This window comes from Phacochoerus africanus, chromosome 13 (assembly GCF_016906955.1).
Source record: "Phacochoerus africanus isolate WHEZ1 chromosome 13, ROS_Pafr_v1, whole genome shotgun sequence".
NCBI classification, from domain to species: domain Eukaryota; kingdom Metazoa; phylum Chordata; class Mammalia; order Artiodactyla; family Suidae; genus Phacochoerus; species Phacochoerus africanus.
In genome coordinates, this window is record NC_062556.1 from 24,752,281 (window position 1) to 24,774,181 (window position 21,901).

Consider the following 21,901-nt stretch of genomic DNA (forward strand, 5'->3'; position numbering starts at 1 on the left):
TGGTGAGGTGTCAGTTTTCTCCAAACAAGTTATTCTGAAGTGAAGCACCTATTTCATCTAGTGACCTGTAAAGCCATGATTTTAAAACCACAGAACTTAAAAATATACTGCCATGTAACAAAGTCATGATTCTTTATAGCAATATGCAATCTTTACCACGATGTAAGTGTGCAATAGTGGTTAAGATAAAAATTCCTAAGGATACTTATTGAGATAGTCAAAGCTATTGATTAAAAAAAAAAAATCACCATTTAATCTTTATTCTTAAATCACTGCTTAAATCACTGTGAAGCATAATTGTGCTCTGAAATTATAATGAACATGTTGGGATTATTTGTGAAGTGTACCTTCTGTCTTTTTTTCATGCATACATTTTGTATATGCAAGGTCTTAAAATAATAATTTTAGTTATTCAACATGAGCCTAGAAGACAAATCAGTATGGACTTCTTTTAGTGTGAAAACAGGGCAGAAAGATTAAACGCGATGGCTTCATACACTGGACCCTGGATTCCATCCTAATACAATGTTATTTACTGTCTTTGTTGATCGAATTTTTCCTGTATTTGCATCTCATATGTTATAACTTTTGAAGCCTCTTGTGTTGTAAGCCCTTAGTTTTATCAAGCAGGCACTTTTACCCAGATTTCGAGGGGGTTTCCAAAGTTTAACTTTGTTTACAATAGAAATATCTTAAATAACCAAAGTCTCATCAAATAAAAAGGCAACTTTTTATATATTCATAAAACCCTTGGGATTTTAAAACTTGCTGCTACAGTTCTAAAAATTCTATTGGGCAGGATGCTGCAGATTTACAATTTACCAGCAGAGAAAATGAGTACCAACAGGTAGTCCCCTAAAAATATACTTTAAAAATACTATAATTAAGACTCAAAAAGGCCAGGAAGGTTTCATTATTATTATTGTTATTATTGTTTTCTTTCTAGGGCCTCACTCGAGGTATATGGAAGTTCCCAGGCTGGGGGTCGAATCAGAACTGCAGCTGCCAGTCTACACCACAGCCACAGCAACGCCAGATACGGAGCTGCGTCTGCGACCTACCTCGCAGCTTCCAGCAATGCCAGATCCTTAACCCACTGATCGAGGCCAGGGATTGAGCCCGCATCCTCGTGGATACTAGGTGGGTTTGTAACCTGCTGAGCTGCAACGGGAACTCCACTTGATAGATTTCTTACACAAATGTCTTATACAGTTACAAATGTCTATAATTTATTTGACTGGAAAAGTTGTTTTATTGTATATATTCTCTCATTTCAGTTCCATGCTATTGCATGAGGGATCAATGACTATTATTCCCATTTTTACAGAGGAGGAAACAAAAGTCTAAAAGAGTTAAACTACTTCTCCTGGTCATAGTCGGTAGCGGAGAAACTGGACTGGAACCCAGAGGGTTTCACTATAGAGCTTTGTTTTTGCCCACTAGGCTGTGTCACATTAAATAGCCAAAATAGTGACATAGCTCAGATTTTATAATTTACATGAATTAAACTGTGACTCTATGTCTATTTTATTGTTTAATAATTATAGTCAAAGGGACTCTAAAATTTTTTGAATTAGAGAAAAAAGTTAATCACAGTTTTGTATATAGTTCATAAAGCAGAATACACAGTAATGGGCTCACTGAGGAATTTAATTAAAGAGATCTAAGGAAGGAAAGGGTTTTCTCCTGGTGAGTATTAATCTATTTTTAAGTGGCCACTGCTCTTAAATTAAAAAAAACCCCACAAATCCTGTAATGAGAACAACAGCATAGACCTTATTTTTAGAAAACGTTAAAGGAGTTTAAAAGGATGGCTTCCATGTAAATGAAATGAAATATTTAAAACAATGCAAACCCGACTAGTATCCATGAGGATGCGGGCTCAATCCCTGGCCTCGCTCAGTGGGTTAAGGATCTGGCATTGCTGGAAGCTACGAGGTAGGTCGCAGACGCAGCTCCGTATCTGGCAGAAAACCTGCCATAAAGTACACACTGTCCTCAGAGAAAATTTTGTTCTCCATAATCAAACAGAATAGAAAAGGAATGCCAGAAAACTAGAATGACCTACAAAGTCTAAAGAATTTTCTTTCACAGCAGCTGTGAGTCCTTCAGGAGGGGAATACCGCGTTTTGATTTAGACTTCCATTCAAATGATTTTCTGCTATCTTTTCCTGGGCCAAAAGATTTCCCAAGTTGGTCCTCTGTGTGCAGAGCTCTCGTTGAAGCCACAACAAAATTAAAACACTGTGGTCCCAATGAGATGCTCGCAGCCCCCTGCTTCCACCCAAGGGAGATGCTTTCCTGAGATGATGTTTCACTGGTCTGTTCAGATGTACCAATGGCAGTGAGTGGACTGCCACTCAGGTCAGGAAAGAAAACACGGTGGAGGCTACCGTACCTTCGCAGGACAGGCCGTGGGAGGTGACTCCAGAAAGACTCTCTCGGCACACGTTACAGAAAGTGGGTCGGGCATGGGAGCAGGCGTACCAGTTATGCATCCCTGAGAAATGTTCCACATTAAACTGGGCCACCTAGAAATGAGACGTGAGCACAGACTTGCCAAACAAGAGAACAGGACTACAGAGGCTGAACATTTGGAAGAGATCGAGCTACCATTAAAGTTTCAAATCCATCCTACTGTACAGCACAGGGAACTACATCCAGTCTCTTGGGATAGAACATGATGGAAGATAGTATGAGAAGAAAAAAAATATATATATATATATGTATGTACGTATGTAAATATATAGGTATGTATATATATATGAATAGGTCACTACACTGTATAGCAGAAATTGACATAACATTGTAAATTAACTATACCTTAATAAAAAAATGGAAAAAAAGTTAAATTTCAAATCCATAATTTTAAAAACTAAAACACTTTACGTATAAAAAATGATTCAATATCAGGTTTAAACAAGCTGCTGATTGAATCTACACATATGCTGTTTTTTTTTTTTTTTTTTTCACATATGTAGCTTTAGCTTTGGCTAACACACTCGCTAAGAACAGGTCACAGGAGAGATGCTGTTTTACCTCGTAAGGGTCTCTGGTCTGTACAGACTTGAGCGAGCTGATCCAATCCTCCATCTCTTTTCTGTTCTCAGCACACAGCATGAGTCTTCTGAATGGAGTGATTATCTGAAAGGGACAATTCAACCTAATTTTTGCTAAGAACCAAAAAAGGGATTATGGCACAACCTGACATTCTGCCAGGTGATTGCTTTTCTCATCTCTGGGTCCTTCTATCCTTGATGAAGAAAGTTAAGACTCTCTGTAACAAAAATGAATTTGGTTCTCAATATGACATCGGGTGAGCCAGGAAAGGAAAATTCCGAGGAGTCTTTTCTTGCCTTTGAATGCACTGCTATTTACTTATCAGACTTTTTAGCCCTCTACCCAAGGCTATGAGTGCAAATAAGCAGAATATCTCATTTCATGGAATGTTTCTTAAAAATTGATTTTAAATACAAATCAAAATAATTCATGGGAAGCCTGGAATTAACATGCGTTTTTCAGTATGGAAATTTTTAAAAAGAAAAAACTAGAGGAATGCAATAGGAAATGATTTCATAACTGGCTTATAACGGTATCAAGACTATTCTGTTTTAAATAGTGTTGGGTTTACGGATCATTTTCATGGCCTATTTTAATATGATTTATGTGCCAGATTATTTCTCCCATTGTGTAGAATTCTACTGTCCTCCTCCGTAGTGAGAGTAGGGACGAGGAATTAGCATCGAAGTCCTTAAGTTGGCTTTAAGGGAAAAAAATAATTGTGACTTTCATCTTTTTTTTTTTTCCATTTCACTAAAGAAGGCAAATTAATTATGTCAAGACTCTCAAAGCAAGAGGAATCAAAATTTCATGCTGTTACAGCATGAAAAGGACTTCAAAGTAAGATTCTGAAACGACTTGAAAGCAGCCCCTATTTCTGCGTGAATACAATATTCTGATTGAAATCTTGAAGTTGCTAAATCCTAAGCATTTACTGCAAAGAAGGGACCATTTATTTACCTGTGGGGAAAAAAAGCACAATGTCACATTCCTACCCAGAAATTATTTCCAAATGATAAATTACACATTTATTGATAGAGCAAATAATAAACTTTTGCAGATGATAAGCCATGGGATCAAGTGATAATCTACACACTTGCAGTATAAACCAGATTCCCCACGTTATGGAAAAGCAATAATTATTCTTTTTTAAAAAGGAATCTTTCCCCCAAAGAGTAAACTAGTAGGCTTCCATTACTACTGCTATCTTAGAAAATAAGTCCACTCTTCAAAGCTGTAGAGATCAGCCCACTCGTAGCTACTCACCAGTCATGGTCTCGTCTCATCTGTCACTTTTTAGGCTCCACAATCCTTCCTTAGACCAAGAAACCTTTAGCACATTGGACAGACAACTCACGCTTAAATACCCACCAGCCAGAAGTCACGTGGAAGAGGAGCATTAACTGCTCAGCCCTGGGTACTTGTTAATTGCATATGAAATGGAACAGAACCTCACTTTTGCATCTTCCTCTGTTTTCCACCACCCTCCCTGGATAAAGCTTATTAGCAATTGGTCATTCCTCTTCCTGAATAAATAGTTAATGCAAAGAGCAATGCCTCCCTCATTACAGAAGAGCCAAATGGATGCTTTATTGCTTCAAAATGTTTTTCTAGGACAGCTCATCAAATACAGCAGAGAGGGGTACCATTAAATCATAATATGCTCCTAGCTCCGGTGACTGGCACAGCACTCCAGAAAACTCTGTGTCGTGGGACTGACTGAATAAATCCAATATTTATCTGAAAAAATATCACCTCTAGCAAGTTTTATTTAATTTTTGGCTATACTGTATGGCGTAACGCTAAGGACTCCCCCTCTTTCGTTATGATTTTAGAGTGAGTGAGACAAGTATTATTCAGGTAAATAAACCAGGCTTGCTATTTCATCCTTTAATTCCATTTTTGGTTGAATTTTAAGTAAAGCAGAATATCTGATGGTCTTAACTATCTTTAATGCTTTTATATTCTTTAAAAGCCATTGTGAGTTCAATAAAAGGAAGGAAAAGAAGGATAGAGAGAGAGCTTCTAATTTTTCTTGTAGTTTTTGGAACTACATAAATGCTAGAATCCTCAGATAGAATCCTCAATTCTAAAGGATTTCAGGAACATAAACCATGCATGTAACCCACATGCCAATGAAGTAATGTTTTTACATTTGCAATTTCTCCTTTTAAAAAACTGTTTTGTAACGGGGAATAAGAAGCAAGTAAATATATATATATAGTGTTTCTAGGGCCACAAACTCAGCATATGGAGGTTTCCAGGCTAGGAGTCAAATCAGAGCTGTAGCCGCTGGCCTACATCATAGCCACAGCAACGCCAGATCCGAGCCTCATCTGCGACCTGGACCACAAGCTCTTGGCAACGCCCACCAAACAAGGCCAGGGATCCAACCCACATCCTCTTGGATACTACTCAGATTCACTTCTGCTGAGCCGCAACGGGAACTCCCCTAACATCATCTTAAAAGTTTGGGGGAACCAAAAATAAATTACAAATAATTTTGATTTATAGGCGTGGTGATTAAGAAATGCACTGAAGATCAAGTTGCACTATAAGAAGTCTATTTGGGAAAAAGAAAATCCTTCATAAATCATGCGATGAAGAGATGTTAGGCTTTGTGGTGGCGGGACCAAAAAATATCTTAGGGAGCAGCCTGGAGGGAGCTGAGCTTAGCTGAAGACGAGGCTGGTTTATCCAGCAAACTTGAAACATCTCTCAGACGTCCCTTGCCTCTCTATGGTAAGCCTTCGTCAGGCCTCCAATGTTCTAAGCCCCCAGCCTACCTTTCATTTAAATTTTTCCCCATCACTGACCTTTGAAGAAAAGGCTATGCCAGTCATGGCTGTGAAATGACAGGCTCTGGTTGGACCCTAACTGAATCTTAGACTGCAGCAGTTCCTTGTCCAAATCTCTAGGAAAGTATCTGAGGAGCTGCAAACTCTGAAAATGACTGGGTTCTTACTCTGAAAGTAGATTGTATGTTGGACTCTGTCTTTTTATTATGACAAGTGCGTGAGCTGGGGAGATGTTAGGACAGAGGAGAGGGCTATGCCCAGAAAAGACTTCTGAGCCTGGAACTAGAGGACTTTTTACCTTTCTTGAAGGATCTGTGTGGCTGACCTAACCTCAACTGTCCCCCAGCCCCTGGCCTTATCTCAACCCTTGCCCACTGCCCCACAGGACGTTTCTTTGGGCACATGGGAACTTAATCAGTAATTACTTTCTTCAGGAGTTCCTGAAGTTGTGGTGTAGCAGAAATGAACCTGACTAGGATCCATGAGGATGTGGGTTCGATCCCTGGCTTTGCTCAGGGATCTGGTGTTGCCGCGAGCAGTGGTGCAGGCTGCAGAAGCGGTTCGGATCCTACGCTGCTGTGGCTGTGGTGTAGGCTGGCAGGTTCAGCTCTGATTCGACCCCGAGCCTGGGAACTCCCATATGCCACAGGTGTGGCTCTAAAAAAAAAAAGTAATTAGTTTCTTTGAACTATAACCACCACTCCCATCCCAGATCCTGGACCACATCTGCCTGTCTTGTTCATTCACTCCCACATTTACTGTATGTTTACTGCATGCCAGATCCCGGGCAGAAAAACCAGATGGGCTTTGCCTCATTATGACAGAGACAAGTGCGTAAACCAGGATCTGCCTGTCTAAAAAAGTGCTGTGTAAGATGGAGTACAAAGGGGTGTTCTCTTGTGGTGCAACTGCTGCGGGTTCGATTCCTGGCCAGGTAACCTCCATATGGGCAGGGCAAAAAAGTAAAAAAAAAAAGATGGAATGCAAAGGAGAGGATTCTAAATTACTGTCTATGCTGCCTCAAATAATATACAAACGCTACATGAATAGAGATATGGCTCCAATGAGAGTTACTGGCCTATGAGAGTTAATTCAACAACACCTTTTATTTTTTGTCTTTTTTTTTTTAAAGAGTTACACATGGAAGATTCTAGGCTAGGGGTCAAATTGGAGCTATAGCTGCCAGCCTATGCCACAGCCACAGCCACTCAGGATCCAAGCCATGTCTGCAAACTATACCACAGCTCACGGCAACATCGGATCCTTGAACCCACTAAGCGAGGCCAGGGATCAAACCCAAATCCTCATGGATACTAGTTGGGTTCGTTACCACTGAGCCACAACGGGAACTCCCCAACAACACTATTATGTGTATATAAATATCAAGACTTTCTCAGTCTAGGAAAGCATGTAAATACATAAAACACATAAAACAATCTGGCATTAAATATATAAAATTCCATTGAAGAGTAACATAGTTAAAACTAAATATCTAAATGTGCACATGAAAAAAATACTGCACTGGTCATCTCTCAGTGAAGGAATCACAGATAATTTAAATGCAATGTTTTGGTGAGCTTGTGATTTCTAAAATAAATACGTAGTATTTCTGCAATGAAAACGTTCTTTCTTTCTTTCTTTTTTAACTAACAGAAGAATGGGAACTTGGAATTTAAAACCTCACATTTTTGCAAAGCAGGAGTTCTCAAGCCTGACTGCCCCTTAAAATCACCTGGGAGACTTTCAAGAACCCCAACATCCAATGAACTCAGAACATATGAAGAGGGAACCCAGCTACCAGTTTGTTTGTTTGTTTTTACCTCCCAGGAAATTCCCAAGAGCAGCCACATTTAAGAACCAGGGTTCCAGGAGTTCCCGTCGTGGCGCAGTGGTTAACGAATCCGACTAGGAACCATGAGGTGGCGGGTTCGGTCCCTGCCCTTGCTCAGTGGGTTAATGATCTGGCGTTGCCGTGAGCTGTGGTGTAGGTCGCAGACGCGGCTCGGATCCCGCGTTGCTGTGGCTCTGGCGTAGCCCGGTGGCTACAGCTCCCATTAGACCCCTAGCCTGGGAATCTCCATATGCTGCGGGAGCGGCCCAAGAAATAGCAAAAAGACACAATTAAAAAAAAAAAAAAAAAAGAACCAGGGTTCCAGAGACAGGGTATTGCAAACGCCCGAATGGAAACCAGTCGAGTAACAGCAGTGATTCAGGGCCTAAGCCTTGGAATTGGACGGACTTAGAATGACCACCAAGAGCATCCTTTCTTATGCGTGTGGCTATGAACATGATTCCTCGGCTCCCTAAGCCTCAGTCTGGCATCTGCAAAGTGAGGATGGAGCAGGACCTCACAGCTCTGCAGGGCGTGCTGGGGATCAGTGAGACAATGCAAGAGAAGCCCTCAGCACAGGGTCGGTGACGCAGCCAGTGAACACTGAATATGAGCATCACCACTCGCAGCACCGACGGAAGTTCTGTACATAATTCCAGGTTTCTTCTCTAGTGCATATATTTGCGGGGTAAGTGCCCTCCGTAAACAAAACTAACAGGAGCTTAGGTCAGGAATGGAGGCATTTTGCCAATGACAGAGTCATGGACTAGCCAACCACCAAAGTAGAAAGATAATGACCTATTCCTTGGAAGACATTAGGATAATATCAACAAACAAAATAGGAAAAATTGGTCCCCACTGAATTGCCCGGTCTAACCTTATCCAAAGCAGGAATATCATGGCAAAAGGCTCACCAAAGAGTACAGCTGAGAGACTTTTCAGCATGCTGTCTCTAGTAGGTATCATGTCTAAATTATTCAAGATAGAAGTTTACTCCTTTTTTTGGGGGGGGCAGGGGGTTAGGGCTACACTCGTGGCACATGGATGTTCCCAGGCCAGGAGTCAAATGAGAGCTACAGCTGCCAGCCTACACCACAGCCACAGCAACATGGGATCCGAGCTGTATCTGTGACCTACACCACAGCTCACGGCAATGCCGGATCCTTCATCCACTGAGCAAGGCCAGGGATTGAACCCGCAGCCTCATGGATACTAGTCAGGTTCATAACCCACTGAGCCACAATGGGAATACCGAGGTTTTCTTTTCTTTGAATGTGGCTGTAGGCAGAATTGTATATCTTATAGCTGGACAGTGAGGGAGATTCTCTGTACTGGTTTTTGCGTTGTTTTGTTTTTTTGGTCATACCCTCGGCACATGGAAGTTCCCCAGCAAGGGACAGAACTGGAGCCATAGCAGTGAGAACTCAGAAGCCTTACACTAGGCCACCAGGGAAACTTCTCCAGCAGTACTTACTACTGGATCTTTAGTGATGAATCCTGGACTTCCCTGATTGAAATAAAAATTCACATGCAGGAAAGAAGCCCTTCTTGGAAAACAGGACAGAAAGTTTAGTTGTGCTATAGCAATTTTTATTGTCTCCACTTATTATAACTTAGGGGCTATGATTTGACTTGTGTCAACTGGGTATAATTATGTCTTCATAACGCTAGGTTTGCTATACCTACAGTTGCCAAAAGCTCAGTCTTAATATACCTCCTTCCCTTCCCCTTCATAAAATCTATACCCATCTCTTAAATGAGGCATGTTTCTCTTTTTCCCCCACTCTTCGTTTATGGAATGAAGTCATTCACTTTGACAACTGAAATGTGCCCAACGGCAACACAGTTGCGCATCTTATATGTATCTTATCTTATACATCTTATTATGACAACAGAGATACTTACTCCCATACTTCAAGGAGTAAACTTGGCTCTGCAGCCAAGAGCACAGGTCCTCAATGATGTGTTGGTACCTGAATCAGGCCAAGAGTTTGTTCCAAACACAGCCAACATGGTCCAAATCAGACTTGGTGAATCAAAATCTTATTCTGGGGGGGAGGCTAACTGCCAATGTAACTGTCTCCTGGCAAAGCCATACAGGTAAATGTGGTGCACATCCATTTATCAATATCAACCATGAAGGGTCACAGAAGCATCCAACTTTCCCACTACTCAAGGGAGGATCTGGTCTAAACAATGTAAAGAAAGCAATTTTTGGGGGGGGCTCACCCGAGGCATATGGAGGTTCCCAGGCTAGGAGTCGAATCAGAGCTATATAGCCTCGGACCTATGCCATGCCAGATCCAAGCCGCGTCTGCAACCTACACCAGAGCTCATGGCCACCCTAGATCCTTAACCCACTAAGCAAGACAAGGGATCGAACCTGCATCCTCATGGATGCTAGTCAGATTAATTTCCACTGAGCCACGACGGGAACGCCCTCTCTACTTCATTATGGTTGCCTCAAGCCCCATCCGTTTTCTAAGATGACAACTACTGATTCAAGAAGTAATTTTCCAGAGGTGTTGATAGCTGATAAAGGTTTATTTTCTCCAGTGGGTGCTTGAATTTTAACAGAAAACTAATAAAAAGGACAGTATCACCACAAATGTATTTCTGGCACCACGACCAAAGAAAGTGCCACAGGTATTTTGAACTGAGAGCGTAATTTAAATCAATAAAAAACAGAATTTAAGATTAGGAAGAGAACTTATCATCTTGATACAATACCATGAGCCTGCATATCATCTTGATACAATACCATGAGCCTGCATTTTAGAGCCATAAATGCTGTGGAATCTGCATTCAATGCTCCCAGAGAAAGAGACTAGGTTCCATGAATTCCTGGGACACAACTTTCACAGTATCTAAAATAATGTAAAACAGGAGTTCCTGTTTTGGCTCAGTGGTAACCAACCTGACTATCCCTGAGGACGCCGGTTCGATCCTTGGCCTCGTTCAGTGGGTTAAGGATCTGGGGTTGCCTTGAGCTATGGTGTAGGTTGCAGACGCGTCTCGGATCTGGTGTTGCTGTGGCTGTGGTGTAGGCCGGCATCTACAGCTCCGATTCGACCCCTAGCCTGGGAACCTCCATATGCCACAGGGGCAGCCCTAAGAGGAAAAAACAAAAAGAGTAAATAAAAGAAAATACCATAAAATAACTTCTAAAGATGTAATGGATGAACAATAAGACTGAGATCACCTGGGAACTCACACACATATGAGCATCTTACAATCAATCTGCAGCTGGAATTTATACAGAAATGCTGCCATGCAGGCGGCGCACCATGTCAATTGGATGCTAAGTCATCTTGCCTGGTAGGTGAACCAGGGTCTTCCGTATTCCCTTTCAAAAGGATCTAAAACTCCTGTCAGATGTCCTTTCAAAACCATGTTTAGACTCAGACAACACACACACAGGCCCTTTACTGAGAGTCAAAGAGGAATACCTGAAAATCACTTTTGTTTTTGGCTGGGTTATTGTCCTCCTGGTTCATCAGTCATCTTAACTGAATAACAGAGCACTGCTCTGAGCAGGCATTCCTGTAATATAGGCTAGGAAGCATCAAACCACCCCACAGGCTCTCAAAAGAAAGGGACAGATATTAATCATGACCACGAGGAAGTCTATCCCAAAGATGCTTCTTTTCCTAAGAAGTTATATAGCATCTGGCTATAATACATATTTCAGAAATCCAAATTTCAATCCAACAATTACCTATACATTGCTACACATGAGCATTCTGGAGCAGAGAGATGATGAACTTGTCCTCACTTGTGACAAGATCCCACTGAAAAAGCAAGTATTGAAAAAATTATTTCGAATGCAAAATTTTCGTAAATATGTAACAATAATTCTGAGAAATCGACTAACTACAGAAAGGAAAGACGCCTGGGTGAGAGCAGAGCATCTCTGCCAAGAATGTTTGCCTTCTTATCTACAGGGTCACTTGACCACATACTTAGGGCAAAAAGGCAACATCTCCCAGATTCTTCCATAATCTGTGTGAATTAAGCATGGAGCCAATGTTGCTACAACAAACTAAAGAGAAAAAAAAAAGTAGAAGCTAAGTGAGTTGTCCCCAATTAGTTAACCTCCTTCCTATATGAAGGGTTAAAAAAAAAAGTGCTACAGGAAGTTAAAAAAAAGATTATTCTGGAGTTCCCGTCGTGTCGCAGTGGTTAATGAATCCGACTAGGAACCATGAGGTGGCAGGTTCGATTCCTGGCCTCGCTCAGTGGGTTAAGGATCCGGTGTTGCCCTGAGCTATGGTGTAGATTGCAGATGAGGCTCAGATCCCGTGTTGCTGTGGCTCTGGCATAGGCTGGTGGCTACAGCTCTGATTCGACCCCTAGCCTGGAAACCTCCATATGCCGCGGGTGTGCCTCTAAAAGGCAAATAATAATAATAATAATAAATAAAACACTTTAGATTAAATAGGGAAAAGAGAGAACAGATGAAGCAACTGCGGCAACTTCTAGATAATAGCAAGAGCTGGGCATTGGGGATGTGTGGGTTCATCACAGTTATTTTTCCACATTTTCTTACAGTTGAAAGAAATGTATTAAGCCTTTGGGACCCCCAAGAAAAACTCTGTCTCCTTTTCTGCACATAGACTCTATTCAACCTTGACCCTGAACTCAGCTTGCAAATCACATCTACCAGGACCCACATCTCTGACCTCCTCTCTCCTCCCATGTCCAACTCAAATTAGAAGAGTAACGTGCTGCCCTTACTCAAATATCCATAGAAGCTAACGAAGTAGACTTCTGATTACTGACTAAGATGGGATGGAATGAAATAAGCTGCATAATTACTTCCATAATTCCTGAGCTTCAGTGACTCTGCTTAAGATTAGGTAGGTCTGGAGATAACAAAACTTGACTAAGGAATCATGGCTTCACAACAATGTCATTTTCCATATTAATCTAATTTCCTCTATAACCTAATGTTGGATTTTGTATTGTCTTAGAGTACTAAGTGTCAATAAAATATAAATTCTGATTCCTGTTTCCATGAAAAAAAGGAACCACAGATATCAATGCTAATATTCTCTCAACCTACCCAGCTTTTCCACAGGATCTCACATTCTAAAAAGCGAAACTTATCTTGACATAAATTTTAAAAATCTAAAATCCTCTGAAGTCAAAATTATATGGAAAAGCAATGAATAAAATGTTAACACCATAAAAGAGAGACATGCAAGGTGGCAGAATCTAAATAGTTTTCAAATGAGCAACTGAACTCAACCTTATATAAACTATATAGTCTTAGAATCTATACAAAATCTATAAACGAAAGCGGTCTAACATCTTTATGGGAATATCTTGTCTTAATACCTAATGGGATATTATCTAATAATGTCTAATGAGATAATATCTAATGGGATATTATCTTTATGGGAATATCTTGTCTTAATATCTAATGGGATATCATCTGATAATGGGATATTACCTAACACTATCTAATGGGATAATGGCTAATGGGATATTATCCTTACAGCTATGCTGTAACTTCATTTAGCTATATAATAGTAGCTATAACTAAAATATCACTAAAAATATACTTGGTTCCCCAAAACTGGTTGAAAAGAATCTAAAAATTACTGATTGGCGTTCTAAGAGCAGAGCAAAATCAATTAATATTTACAGTGTCAATAGGAAGCAAGCATATTTCAAAACTTCCAAAGGTAAATAAAAGAATTCAGGGGGAGTTCCCGTCGTGGCGCAGTGGTTAACGAATCCGACTAGGAACCATGAGGTTGCGGGTTCGATCCCTGCCCTTGCTCAGTGGGTTAACGATCTGGCGTTGCCGTGAGCTGTGGTGTAGGCTGCAGACGCGGCTCGGATCCTGCGTTGCTGTGGCTCTGGCGTAGGCTGACAGCTACAGCTCCGATTGGACCCCTAGCCTGGGAACCTCCATACGCCGCAGGAGCGGCTCAAGAAATGGCAAAAAAAAAGAATTCAGGGGACTTCCTACTGTGGCACAGTGGGTTAAGGATCTGGTGTTCCCAACAGCTGTGCTGTGCTGTAGGTCACAGCTGTGGCTTGGATTCCGGCCCCAGGAACTTCCGTGTGCTGTGGGTGGGGCCAAAAAAAAAAAAAGGATTCAGAACTCCAAGTCAGGCCACACAAATCAGCTATGTAGATCTATGTAGTTGGCTTAGTGTTTGCGAATTTGCAAAGCTCCCCATGAGTCCAACACTTGAATGTTTGAAAAACAAGAGTTGACGACCTTTCCCTGATAACTTTAACCTAGGAAGTTTCCCACCCTCGCCTTTATAGCACTTTTTCTCCACTTAGACAATAACATTTGTTTTCTAACTTCACTCACTTTATGTCTGTTGCACAGCTACATTCTGAAAGGCAAGCACACGCATGACATAAAGAAATAAATAACTGAATTAATTTTAAAAAGTCAAACACAAGGGTAGCACTGACATTATTAATGTCTTAAGTGATGGGTAAAGATAACGGATTAGCTGAGTTATCACCTTATGAGGAAAGTACTGAAGGCAACATATTGCGAGAGTTTAAAACTTACACTATTTGAGTCCATCCATCATGCTATTCATTCATTCACTACAACATATAAAGACTGCCTATTTTATGCCAAGCAATATTGCAGCCCTGGAGACTAAGAGATGAAAGACCCCACCCTTTCACTCAAGGAGGCTCACAGCACAATGGGGAACACAGATCACGCAACCTAATTTTAAATAGTCAGTTTCCGTCATTTCCAAACCACTCAGCCCAACATACAAGATCCTTCAAGTTCTGGACCCTTATCTATGCTCTCAGCACCTGGGGTGCAACTAGAACACAGTGAAACGAGACGGAAGCATGGGGAACGCTTTGTGAGAGATGATACCCAGAACGTGAGAATGAAGGGCAAGAACAGTTAAGTGCATTTCTGTAAGGAGGGAGCCAGAGGTGGGAAAGGGTCATTGTCAAGGAGGGGACACACCAACACACAGCTGAAGAAAGGTCACGGGAAGGACGGGGTATTTACTGCAAATAGTGTGAGGGACCCATCACAGGTTGAAAAACAAAGAGAACACAGAGAGGTAGCTAGGAAAAACCTTTAACCACGCTCGGGAGTTTGGATTTCATCTGTGAAGCGGACAGAGCACTAGGAAAGGGCTGTAAGCAGGGAAGGTACATGAATCCTTTATTTCAGGGTAACTCTGGCAGCAGAGTAGTGGGTCAGCTGGGTGGTTAGGAGACGTGCAAGAAGATTCTTATTCAACTGTGAGCTCGGGGATGCAATGGGATTGCTGTGTATTAGGAGCATCACTGAAGACTGGAGTGGACGGCAGAGATGATTAAGGGTTTAATAGCTTTTTCAGAGGGAGAATTAATGGGGCTGGGTGACTGGGCTGTGAAGAGTGATAAAGAGGGAGCAGTTTCAATGACTCCGGCTTTCATATTCGCAATGAGAATCAGTTTAAAAGTCCAAAATACCGAGTATCACTATTTATGGACCTGCTATCATATATCATATCATGTGCTACCATATATCATTTGTATCATATCATGTGATATCATATAGATCCTATATCCTACAGTATCATATCATGTGATATCACACACCATCATTATATCATACCATATCATACCTTATTTCGTCCACACAACCCCAAAAGTAGCAATCCATCTGACACTGGAGGAGCCTGAAGCTCAGAGAAGTTTGTCATTTGTCCAAGGTCGCTACCCACATGCAGGACTTGAAACTAACTTCTGTCTGCTTTCCTAGCCATCTACTAGAGAATGAAGAAATAGCAAAGAATTTACTGGCAGTATCCTAAAAGAACAGACAGAAAAGGCTGCACAAGCTGCTCACCTTTTCTCCCCTTAAAAAATAATCAGGGATACTGCAATTACATCTCAACTCTACACGTACAGTACAATCTTTAAAGGTGAGCAAGAAAAGGGGCTGGTAAAAAATAATAATAATTTACGAATATAGACAGAGCTCTGCAAACCAGACACCTTTGGAGAACAAAATAGTAAGACATATAATTACATAGAGCAAGGTATTGGAAATATTTCATTGTACATGGGAAACAAAGTTTTTGTTTGTTTAGCATTAATTGTAATAACAAGGATCTCAAGGACCTCAAAAATTATGTAGGCTGTGACATTCACTTCCACTGTAAATGAGCACTGAATATTATTAGTTAATGGGCCCATTAGAAGTTTCACCCTTCATTTACTATTTTCAGACTGTACCAGGGATCAAACGATGCATTAGGCCCATTCCCTTGGCACAAGCTCTTTTGGTTTGTAACCGTAAATTGCATTGTACAGAACACACTGGCAATGAGAACTGTCAAAACAGAATAATGATCTTGTTTGCAGTGGTCACCGCAAAACTAAAACATTTCTAAAATCTAAAATTTCCATTACACCATAATCACACTTCAGGAATAAAGAAGATATTTGAATATGCCAGAAGTGTACAAAGAGCCATGAAAATGATATCCAGATAGTACTTCAAAGCCATTTCAGTAGTTTTTAAAGCATCTCTCTCAATTGTCTCCTAGACATCACTGGGCTATCTTCCCATGATTTCAAACTCACAATGCGCAATTTGCAATGTCTTCTTTTCACTGTCCACAAACCTGCCTGTACTCTCGTTTTCTACCCTTCATTAAAGGCAGCGTTTATATACTAATTCCCCCAAATTCAACAATTCTGCACTCGCTTCCCCCTCTCCTTCCTTCCATCCCTTTGGCCATAGCTGCTGGTTTTTTCCGCAACATCTCTCATCCACCCTCCCTTCCCTCCCGTTACAGACAGTCTGATATGTAGCCTTAACGATGGTTTCCTTGACACTGTAGCAGTGTCCAACTTGGGCTTCCTACGCCTGTAGGAATCCATCACTCTTGTCAAATGCAACTAATGAGAGGCTGCCAAAAAGGGCGCCCATGGAACATTTAAAATTTTTTTGAATAATACAGATTTTTGATTTTAAAAAAAGATCCAAAGTGTATTTAGAGGGAAAAGTACTCCCTTCCAAGCCTGTCCCTAGCTACAAGTTTCCATTCTGAAAGATGAGCAAGAAAAGGGGCTGGTAAAAAAAAATAATAATTTACAAATATAGACAGAGCTCTGCAAACCAGACACCTTTGGAGAACAAAATATTAAGATACGTAATTACATTTATTTGAAATATTTGTATTTGAAATATTGAAATATTTCAATGTATTTGAAATATTTGAAATATTTCATTATACATGTTTCCATTCTGCTAGTCCCTGGGCAGAGATATTCTCTGCATATTCAACAAATATATGGTCTTTTGAGGTTTAAAGGCACGCACACAGAGACATTTTATACATGCGTATTGTTCCACATGTGGCTTTTCCTACCAAATAAGACTTGGAGTTCAGAGCATTTTGTTATAGAGAGAGAGCTGATTCGTTCTTTTTCATGGTTGCATAACATTCTACTGTGTGATATAGTTTATCCTTCATTTCTTTTTTTTTTTCTTATTTTTTGTCTTTTTAAGGCCGCACCCAAGGCACATGGAAGTTCCCAGGCTAGGGGTTCAATTGGAGCTACAGCCACCGGCCACAGCAATGCCAGATCCGAGCCACGTCTGACCTACGCCACAGCCACAGCAACAAAGGATCCGACCCGTATCTTCAACCTACACCATAGCTCACAGCAACGCTGGATCCTTAACCCAGTGAGCAAGACCAGGGATTGAACCCAAGTCCTCATGGATACTAGCTGGATTCATTACCACTGAGCCACAATGAGAACTCCCTCATCATTCGTTTAAACCAGTCTCTAATTTGTACGTTCGGGTTTGTTTCCAACCTCTCACTATTACAATGTGCCATCAAAATCCTTGTACATGTATATCTTTGCACACATAAATGGTATGTTTCACTAACTCTGCTAATTCTGGATGATGCCGGTGGTAAAGGCATTGATGAATCTAAAGACATGAAAGGAACTTCTTTTACAAGCTAACTCCTGAACTGTGTATCTTGATCATATGGTGTGAACCCTCGGGTTAAAATCATTTGGAAGCTTTTCAGGAGGCACTTGGAGTAGTCCTGTCAGCCCTTGCTGGTGGACATGCATTTCCACCTACACCGAAAAGGCACACACGTGACCCACAACTTCGTCACAGGAACAATGCTCCACCCGTACAAAAACAAAACACCGACTTCTTACAAAGGTCTCCAAAGAGAGAAGGATTTGCTGCTTTGTCCTGGCAGCTTTTAGTACATTATTAGGTTAACAAACAGAAAAAGTCTAATAATACCGTCGAGCAAGTATGACAAATTATTGGTGGCATCCTTTTCTGATGGAATTCTGAAAGAGAAAATAGCCAAGGTCTATGCAAAAACCAGACCACAGAGGCCAAACACTCAACCCTTATAAACATGTTAGGAGTTTCCATTGTGGCGCAGCAGAGACAAATCCAACAAGTAACCGCTAGGTTGAAGGTTCGATCCCTGGCCTTGTTCACTGGGTTAAGGATCTGGCATTGTCGTGAGCTGTGGTATAGGTCGCACTCACAGCTTGGATCCTGTGTTGCTCTGGCTTTGGCTGTGGCCGGCAGCTGTAGCTCTGATTAGACTCCTAGCCTAGGAATCCCCATGTGCCATGGGTGCAACCCTAAAAAGCAAAAAAATAAAATAAAAATAAAAAAAATTAAAAAACCCATGAGATACACAGAACATACATACATACAATGCATAGACTACTGTGATTCTTCTCACTTGACATATTAATGGCAGGCTGTAAGACTTTTGGTTAGTAACCCAGTAATTACCTATCGTCAGATACCCATACCAAAGAGTGTTGTGCTAGATAATTACAAAGCATTAGTGAAGTGTGTAAAAGCATCCCATTTGCAGAGACAAGAAATCATACCAGCTGATCCAGACAGACCATGTCATCAGGCAATGCCCAGTGTCTGGATCAACGGAAGACATCACTCAACCTTGCTGGAAGGGACCTAATTAAGTTCTGCTGTAAAGGGGCACATCATCGATGAGCCACATCTTCTACTCCAAGAGGCCAGCTCTGTTTAATAGCTTCTTGATACTCATCTGTTTTGCTCAAGACGTAAAGACCACCTTCTGCCTTGAATCTCATCCAGTGGGGTCAACTTACAAGAAATTTCCAGGAATTCCCGGAGTGGCTCCGCAGGAACAAACCCGACTAGTATCCTGGAGGACATGGGTTCGATCCCTGACCTCGCTCAGTGGGTTAAGGATCCATGTTGCTGTGAGCTGTGGTGTAGGTCGAAGATGTGGCTCAGATCCTGTGTTGCTGCGGCTGTGGTGTAGGCTGGTAGCTACAGCTCTCATTCGACCTCTAGCCTGGGAACGTCCACATGCCACAGGTGCAGCCCTCGAAAGCAAATAAATAAATAAATAAATAAATAAATAAATCCTTTCTAAATGAATGACTGAATGTTAAGGGCAGGTCAGGAAGTGGAGAACCAGGTGGGGAGTGAGCTGTGCGGTGCTCTAGGGCTCAGGAAAAGCACTAGAGACAGCAAGTTGCAGGTTACGGACCAGTCTTTGTGCCAACAAGGAAAATTTAGTATCCACCACCTTCCCTCGCACCCCCCCCACACACACACCATGCAACACTCTCTCCAACAGCACTCTTTTTTCTTTTTTTTCCTTGTCTTTTGTCTTTTTAGGGCGGCACCCACAGCATACGGAGGTTCCCAGGCCAGGAGTCCAGTTGGAGCCACAGCAGCTGGTCTATGCCACAGACACCACAACATGGGATCCAAGCCATGTCTGTGACCTACACCACAGCTTACGGCAATGCCAGATCCTTAACCCATTGAGCAAGGCCAGGGGTCGAACTCACAACCTCATGGTTCCCAGTCAGATTTGTTTCTCCTGCGCCACAACAGGAACTCCTCCGAGAGCATATTTGTAGGAAGGTCCCTTGGCTCTTGCCGTGTGCTACAATGAGACAGGGTGTGTAAAATGTCCAGCATAATGTCCAGCAATCTCTACATCCACTCCTCCTTGCCTGCTCCCAACAAACCCCAAGAGCTGAGGGCCCTGAATTCAGAACTAGCCACGCATAGCTCTTAGTCATCGAACCTGGAGAAAGTCATTTTGGCTCTCCGATCCTGAGTCTGCTCTGAAAACTGTCTTCTTGGAGGCTCCTTTTACTTCCCAGGGGATGCGATGACTGGCGATTTCCAACAATAGGCAGAGCCATTACCTCACAAGGGGCCGTTCTATCAGGTGACACAGTTAGAAGGTTCTCTTCTGTAGAGAACTGAAATTGCCCCTGCTCGAATTCAGCCCCGAATCTCTGTGCCATACGTCACAGTAACACAAAACCTGTCTTCTGCTTCTTATACGTGATAACCCCTCAAATATGAAAAAGAAGTCACATTTTCCCAAACCTTTAAAAAATAAAAAGTACCCTTCAGGAGTTCCCGTCGTGGCGCAGTGGTTAACGAATCCGACTAGGAACCATGAGGTTGCGGGTTCGATCCCTGGCCTTGCTCAGTGGGTTAAGGATCCGGCGTTGCCGTGAGCTGTGGTGTAGGTTGCAGACATGGCTTGGATCTGGCATTGCTGTGGCTGTGGTGTACGCCAGTGGCTATAGCTTCAATTGGACCCCTAGCCTGGGAACCTCCATATGCCGCGGGATCGGCCCAAGAAATGGCAAAAAGACAAAAAAAAAAAATAAAATAAAGTACCCTTTAATGTCCATCAAGTCCATGATTCTTGGGCCTTTTTAAAAATATTAGTTACCTGCCTCTGTGAGTTCTTTATCAACATTTCTATTTAAAAGGTAGTGACTGCAATAAATTACAGGGCTCTGAATTTGTGGTATGAACAGCAAGTGCTTGCTATACATCTGGAACACAAGATAAGACTTCAGGACTGACCTGGAGGAGAAAAGACAACTGAACACATAAAAAGCAATAGCAATAGTTCAGGAATGCTGTCTGAATAATAATAGGATAGTACCTGAATACTATCTGAATCATTTAAAACTCTGCCATAAAGAGGCAGGAGAGGAGTTCCTGCGGTGGCTCAGTTGGTTACAAACCTGATTAGTATCCACGAGAACACAGGTCTGATCGCTGGCCTCACTCAGTGGCTTAAGGATCCAGCGTGGCTGTAAGCTGGAGTGTAGGTCGCAGATGCGGCTCAGATCCCATGTAACTGTGGCTGTGGTGTAGGCCGGCAGCTGCAGCTCTGATTCGACCCCTAGCTTGGGAACTTCCAAATGCTGCAGGTGCGGCCCTCAAAATAGAGAATGAAAATAAAGAGGCAGGAGAGCAGAGTGGTCAAGAGGGCAGACTGAGTCTCTGTGACCCAGAAGGGTTCCAATTCTACCTACTGACATTATTGACATGTATTAGATGTTAACTAACTTCCCTGTTTGGATTTCTCACCTATAAAATGGAAGCATAATAGAACCTACTGTACAAGATTGACATAAAAAAGTTGAATGAGGAGTTCCCATCATGGCTCAGTGGTTAACGAATCCAACTAGGAATCATGAGGTTGTGGGTTCGATCCCTGGCCTTGCTCAGTGGGTTGATGATCTGGCCTTGCCGTGAGCTGTGGTGTAGGTTGCAGATGCGGCTCGGATCCTGCGTTGCTGTGGCTCTGGCGTAGGCTGGCGGCTACAGCTCCGATTGGACCCCTAGCCTGAGAACCTCCATATGCTGCAGGAGCAGCCCAAGAAATGGCAAAAAGACAAAAAAAAAAGTTGAGTGAGTTATAAGAGGCCTGTAGTAGTTAAAATAAATATTATCAACAAAGCAGGCAATTTATTTATCTGAGAGATTATATATTTACATGTGTAAGTAAGTAACTGTTTTGCCATGTGCATTTACAAATGACATAAAAAGAAAATAACTTTCCATTGCTTCCTTATAACTAAAGGTTGCATTTTTAATGGATAAAAATAAACTGACACTTTTTTTTTTTTAGGTTCAAAGGATGTGATAGTTCTCTTAAGAGAGAAGATGAATTGAATTATACTAACAGAGGAAGTGAAGAGGAAGATAGAATAAGCAGAAAATAAACATCAAAGAAATACATATTCTTAAGAATATTTACCCTTTGCGTTAAAACACAGTCTGCTCATTTCGACTATACTATGAATGCATGATTTTCAGCATTTCAGGTGCAGTAAGAGGATTCTCTTTCCTGGTTTGTTTTTATGCATACTTTAAAAAACCTCATCG

The 21,901-nt window shown here is 41.7% G+C and overlaps 1 protein-coding gene across 8 annotated transcripts in view; it reads right to left on the reverse strand.

Moving 5' to 3' along the window:
* Positions 1 to 21,901, reverse strand: part of DGKH (diacylglycerol kinase eta) — a 185,588-nt gene that overhangs the window by 74,320 nt on the left and 89,367 nt on the right. For 6 of the 8 annotated variants that reach the window (XM_047755789.1, XM_047755788.1, XM_047755790.1 and 3 more), the window contains exons 5-6: positions 3,040 to 3,144; positions 2,399 to 2,531 (exon numbers count right to left, since the gene is read on the reverse strand). In XM_047755789.1, coding sequence (XP_047611745.1) covers positions 2,399 to 2,531; positions 3,040 to 3,144 — 238 coding nt within the window. Of the gene's footprint in view, positions 1 to 2,398; positions 2,532 to 3,039; positions 3,145 to 21,901 lie in introns of those variants that run through there. The other 2 variants (XM_047755791.1, XM_047755792.1) reach the window with 2 other exon arrangements.